Source organism: Ranitomeya variabilis, chromosome 2 (assembly GCF_051348905.1).
Source record: "Ranitomeya variabilis isolate aRanVar5 chromosome 2, aRanVar5.hap1, whole genome shotgun sequence".
Classification (NCBI taxonomy): Eukaryota; Metazoa; Chordata; class Amphibia; order Anura; family Dendrobatidae; genus Ranitomeya; species Ranitomeya variabilis.
The window spans coordinates 740,052,191-740,058,314 of NC_135233.1; the positions used below are offsets into that span (position 1 = coordinate 740,052,191).

Sequence of the window (6,124 nt, forward strand, 5' to 3'; positions counted from 1 at the left end):
TGTTTACATTGACAAGTGTTTAGTATGGCCTTTATTTTTTATTTTTTTGTATTTGGGGCCCTTTTTGGAAATTTTCGTGTGTTTTCTTTTCTATTTGACTATGGGTTATCTTTGTGTTGCTGGATATTGTAACAGCGGTTGGGCTGGAATGTTTATTGCTTATTATCTAGAATTGTATTTATCGCCTTTTTCGGATGTATTTCGGTGGATGTCACCAGATGCTGTTGTTTGGGATCATGTCTTGTTTTCATTGCAAATTATGGCGTTCATTAGGTTGCTATTTCATTGGGCCTTTTTTGGTCCTGGAAGGTTTTTTTTGGAAGTTTGTATCTTGCAAAATTTGGACATAGGTGTCTATTTTGGCTTAATTTTGTTTGTGTCTATTCTTGGATTGTTTTCTCTTGCAATGTATGGCGTTGTCGTGTCGCTTTTTGAGTTTGCATTGTCCTATCAGTCAACAGTCAATTGTGTTTGTTTTAATGTTTTGGGCATATTTTATTGTATGTGGCATTGGATGTGATTTTTGCCTTTTTTTGTTTTGGCAGACCAAAATTGAAAGAATGGCAAGTTCGTCATCATCTGGCCAATCGGCGCGGGGGAGTGCGGTGAGGAATTATGTCCAGTTGCTTACTATTCGCTGCCATTTGTAGCATTGACAATACTTTTTTATGCAAATTTTTACAGGCTTCTTCAAGTGAGGGAGAAGGCACACAGCGGGAGCAGAGAGATCGGGGCCAAGATGTGGCGTCAGGCCGGCGAATGAGTATTTTTTTGTAAATTCTTTTTTGGTTTGGAGTAGCATCCTGCTGTGAGGAACATTGCATTTGAGGAGCATCCTGGTTTCACTAGGGATGTTTCCTAAGATTAATTACATTATAGCTTTTCACGGCAGCAAGTATTGGGGGAAGGTAAAATAAAGTTGAACTCCCTGCACACAAACATTAAAAAATACAGGTGTATAAAACATCAATATACATACATCAAATGTCCAAGGATAGGGCAAAGGTACCTATCATGCCAGGTGCTGGTGGTTGTTAATATTTGCATCTTTTTAACCTATTTGTTTTCTAATTTTTCTAGGTTTCACAACGGGCCCAAGGAGACAGTATAGATGTGGACCTCCTAATTTCCAGCATCCAGGAGCGTGGCCCGTTGTGGGACAGCCGGGACCCTCGGCACATGGACCAGGTGGTGTCGAGGCGTTTGTGGGCAGAGGTGGCAAAGTCGCTGTGGGATGGCTTTGACAGTGCCTCAGCAAAGGACAAAGGCAACTTTAGTGAGTATTGATGAGACGCTGCTATGACCCATCTTGCCAGGATAAACACAACCGTGTGTGATGCGATCAAGGCCTAAACTTTGCATCGCACACGGTTGTTTTTTCCTTTTAAAATGCGAAATATGTAACCATTTTTTTTTATTTATATTCACAGTGAAAAAGTTGAGGACCAGATGGCGATCCATGAAGGACCGTTTCAATAAGGGGATCCGTGCTGCGGAGGAGCAAGCTCGGAGTGGTGCTGCTGCGTCCAAGTCGGTGCCCTATAAATATAACAGGGCACTAGAGTTCTTAAGACCGGTCCTTACCCGCCGACAGTAAGTATTTTGGCCACATACCATATTGCACATCCACATTGAACATTGCCCAGACACATAGCATATTGCCCAGCCACATAGTACATTGCACAGGCACGTACATTGTGCATCCACATAGTATATTGACAGGCCACTATATCGCAGCCACATAGTACACGTTCTAGCCACGTATCCACATAGTATATTTCCAAAGTAACATAGTGTATTGCCCATCTATGTAGTCAGCGTAGCATATTGGCCATCCTTTTACCCTAGTGGAATGGTATCTAGCCCATTATATTTATTTTTGGGTTTAGGCGTGAGTCATTGTAGTCCATGACAGGTTACGTTCTGAGTCAGGGTAGTTCTGATTGCAGGAATAATGATGACGTCTCGATCACATGATCCTAACGTCATGGCCGTTCCTGCGATCAGATCAGCAAAGTGTTTTTTTATGGGGGGTTTGTCTACTGTTTTTCTTAACTTGCAATGTGAGACTACCGTATATACTCGAGTATAAGCTGAGATTTTCAGCCCAAATTTTGGGGCTGAAAGTGCCCCTCTCGGCTTATACTCGAGTCATGATCGGTGGTGGGGTTGGCGGGTGAGGGGGAGAGGGCGCTGAGGCATACTCACCTAGTCCCGGCGATCCTGACGCTCCCCCTGCCCGTCCCACGGTCTCCGGGTGCAGCAGCCTCTTCCCCTGAGCGGTCACGTGGGACCGCTCATTAGAGAAATGAATAGGGGTGGAGCCGCATAATTCATTTATCTAATCAGCGGTGCCGGTTACCGCTGATAGAGGAAGAGGCTGCGGCACCGAAGACCAGCTGTCCGGGGGAAGGAGCGGGACGCCGGGAGCAGGTAAGTATGTCATATTCACCTGTCCTCGTTCCACACGCCGGGCGTCGCGCCATCTTCCCGGCGTCTCTCTGCACTGACTGTGCAGGTCAGAGGGCGCGATGACGCATATAGTGTGCGCGCCGCCCTCTGCCTGATCAGTCAGTGCAGAGAGACGCCGGGAAGATGGCGCCGAGGAGCTGCAAGCAAGAGAGGTGAGTATGTGTTTTATTATTTTATTGCAGCAGCACAGCTATGGGGCAATAATGGACGGTGCATAGCACTATATGGCACAGCTATGGGGCAATAACGGTGCAGAGCACTATATGGCACAGCTATGGGGCAATAATGGTGCAGAGCATTGTATATATGGCACAGCTTTATGTGGAGCATCTATGGGGCCATAATGAACGGTATGGAGTATCTATTTTTAATTTTGAAATTCACCGGTACCTACTGCATTTTCCACCCTAGGCTTATACTCGAGTCAATAAGTTTTCCCATTTTTGTGTGGCAAAATTAGGGGGGTCGGCTTATACTCGGGTCGGCTTATACTCAAGTATATACGGTATTTGGGCGGCATAGGCAGCATCAAGAAAGATTTTTGGGCCAAAAAGGTCTAAAAAAGATGACAGAGGTAGGCATGGGCTTGGGCAGCGGGCATGAACAGGCATTTTCTGCGGTAGGTATGTCCATGATTCTTATCGTCAGCCCTAATGGTCGGCTGACCATAACAATCAGCAATTTATTATAGGCCACACAGACTGATAGCCAGGGGATTGTAATGTATTGATGTGTCATGTAATGTTAATTTTAGTACAGGAGTTGGCGTATGTGCTAGGTAATTAATTGAAGACTAATTCTTTCCTTATCTTTTCACAGGACACACAGCAGCACCCTCGAGCGAGCTCGCCCCGCAGGAGCGGCCCTTCATGAATCGCCATCTGACCCGTCACAGCCCTCCCACAGCGACAGCAGGCTTGCACCACCATCTGGCGAACCGGCAGCCGGTACATCAGGTGTTCCCCTGCCCGAGGCCTCTGGCGCACCTTCGTTTGGGACTTACCGACAGCGCCAGCGGGCCTCGGACAGGCCAGCCATGCCCGAATTTATGCATTTGAGCACGGTTTTCCAGAACTGTTTCAAGGCGTTGAGCGATAAAATGGACACTCGTCTGTCCAGTATCGAACGGCGCCTTGAAAATATGGAAGCCGAGCTCGCAAATCCGGCGAAACATTTGCTCCTGCCAGGCCCTCATCCTCCCGTAGCAGTCATTCTGAGGGGGCTGCTGCGGGAGGGCGGCCCAAAAGAAAGAGGACACACACGGAGGCTCTGGCTGCTCCAATACCGACAACGAGGTCGCGTGGGGGCTCGAGTCGCAGCAGGAGCAGCCAGGGCCAAACAACAAGCTCGCAAAGGCTTGTGTTGCCTCCTCCCTCCCCTCCAGATGAGCCATTTTCACCACTATACCCTGCGTTGGGTTTTGAGCTGCCTTCCAGCCTCCTGGATTATGGGTCAACCTCCTCTTCCTCTCCCCATCCCCAAACAGCCCAGACGTACCATTCCCCGCTGGTAGCGGATGTTGATACCCCCTAATTTGATTTGCCCTTTTTTTTTTCTGTTTCCCCCCAATAAAAATTCTTCTTTGCCAAACAATATTTGCTCTTATTTTACAGGATACTTCTCGGCAATTCACGCCGTGCGCCGTCTACCCAAATTTAGGGCTTCAAACACCTCATATATGCAATGTCAGACAGTATTTTGTTTGGATTTAATGTTCCCTTTTTTTGGGCGTCTCTCTTTGCTGTAGGAGGTGTTTACAAACACTAAAGTGTATGAGGTGTTTTCAAAGACTAAGGGTATGTGTCCACGCTCAGGATTGCATCCGGATTTGGGCAGGATTTTACATCAAGATTTGTAGCCAAAACCAGGAGTGAGGGACAAATACAGAAGTGGTGCATATGTTTCTATTCTACTTTTCCTCTAATTGGTCCACTCAAGGTTTTGGCATACAAATCCTGATGTAAAATCCTGACCAAATCCCGGATGCAATCATGAACGGGGACACATACCAAAAAGGTACCTTCACACTTATGCTGCAGCGAAACAGACAATGATGCAGATCACTGCAGCATCGCTATTTGGTCGCTGGAGAGCTGTCTGTGTGACAGCTCTCCAGCGACCAACTATGCCGAGGTCCCCGGGTAACCAGGGTAAACATCAGGTTGCTAAGCGCAGGGCCACGCTTCCGATGTTTACCATGGTTACCAGTGTTAAATGTAAAGAAAACAACAGTACATATACTCACAATTACGTCCCCCGCCTTCCGCTACCCTGCAATGACTGAGTGCCGGCCCGAACAGCAGAGCCGTCACATCCCCGCTGTGCTGTGCATTAACTTTACAGCCGGCTCTCAGTCACTGCAGGAAGCGGACGCCGGGGGACGCGAAGATGAGTATATGTACTGTTTTTGGGTTTTGACATTTAACACTGCTAACCAGGGTAAATATCAGGCTAATAAGCGCCGCCCTACGCTTATTAACCCGATATTTACCCTGCTTCCCATTGTAAAACATCGCTGGTATTGTTGCTTTTGCTGTCAAACACAACGACACACGGCGATCTGACAACCAAATATGTTATATGGTATGGTCTAAATTTATTCTTTGAAGCCGGGTAGAAAAAAGCAAACAAACTTTGAGTGAACAACAACATTTTTATAACAAAGGGTTCCAAGTTTTTGACATTAGCCACATTACATTAGTGCACTATAGGTATATGGCAAATATGACATAACCAAAGCAACCTAAACGGATTACATTTCTTGCACATTTACTGGAGAATGAGTTTATTATTAAATTAAATTTTGAGCACAGTCACAGTCGAGGTATTTCTTGCTGTAGTTCAAACCAGAACACAGTCCAACAGTAACATCTACACCATTGTATCTTGCCATGACACACGGCCAACATCTGACACAAAATATGCCGCAAAACGATCCCTCATCTGCGCAATTTGAACACTTGTCCTCAGAGGATGATCTTGGTAATCAGGCAATGTGTTGGCTATGGGTTCATCCAGTTCCACACTCAGTCTCTCTTTGGCCAGAATATAATTGTGGAGAACCACACACGCCTTCACCACCTCATCCACTGTCTCAGTTTTCAGATTAATGGCGGATCCTAATATCCGCCATTTGGAGACAAGGATGCCAAAGGCGCACTCCACAGTCCTTCTGGCCCTGGACAGTCTGTAATTGAAAACCCTTTTGGTGTGGTCCAAGCCCCGACTGGAGTAGGGTTTCAATAGGTTGGCAGACATTTGGAATGCCTCATCCCCAACCACAACAAATGGCATCGCAGGGCCTTCGGTGTGGGGAAGAGGTCGTGGCTGTGGGAAATTAAAATTGTTCCCATATAATTTTTGGCCCATATCCGAGTCTTTAAATGTGCGCGAGTCATTTGAACGGCCAAAAGCACCAATGTCCACTGCGAGAAAACGGCAGTCCGCACCGGCAATTGCCATGAGAACAGTGGAAAAGTATTTTTTATAGTTGTAGAAAAGGGAGCCACTTTTCGCAGGCTTGGTAATCCGAATGTGCTTGCCATCCACCGCGCCAATACAGTTTGGAAAAGAACACACTTGCTCAAATTTCTGTGCGTTGGCCAACCAGATTTCACTTGTCGGGACGGGTAAAAATTCCTCCCTGAGATTA

At 46.6% G+C, this 6,124-nt stretch overlaps 1 protein-coding gene across 1 annotated transcript; it reads left to right on the forward strand.

Annotated features, from left to right (window-relative positions):
* Positions 1–873: 873 nt before the first annotated feature.
* Positions 874–4,005, forward strand: LOC143803944 (uncharacterized). Its single transcript, XM_077281698.1, has 4 exons — positions 874–1,276; positions 1,431–1,593; positions 3,292–3,590; positions 3,857–4,005. The coding sequence occupies exons 1-4, from the start codon at positions 1,180–1,182 to the stop codon at positions 4,003–4,005; spliced, it is 708 nt and encodes a 235-aa protein (XP_077137813.1). The 5' UTR covers positions 874–1,179.
* The last annotated feature ends 2,119 nt before the right edge of the window (positions 4,006–6,124 follow it).

Bases quoted from the DNA above. Each gene is read 5' to 3' on its own strand.
- LOC143803944 (XM_077281698.1), top strand. From the start codon at position 1,180: ATGGACCAGGTGGTGTCGAGGCGTTTGTGGGCAGAGGTGGCAAAGTCG. The intron at 1,277-1,430 runs GTGAGTATTGAT...TTATATTCACAG, and splicing joins AAAGGACAAAGGCAACTTTA to TGAAAAAGTTGAGGACCAGA. The intron at 3,591-3,856 runs GTATCGAACGGC...CCTCCCCTCCAG, and splicing joins AATGGACACTCGTCTGTCCA to ATGAGCCATTTTCACCACTA.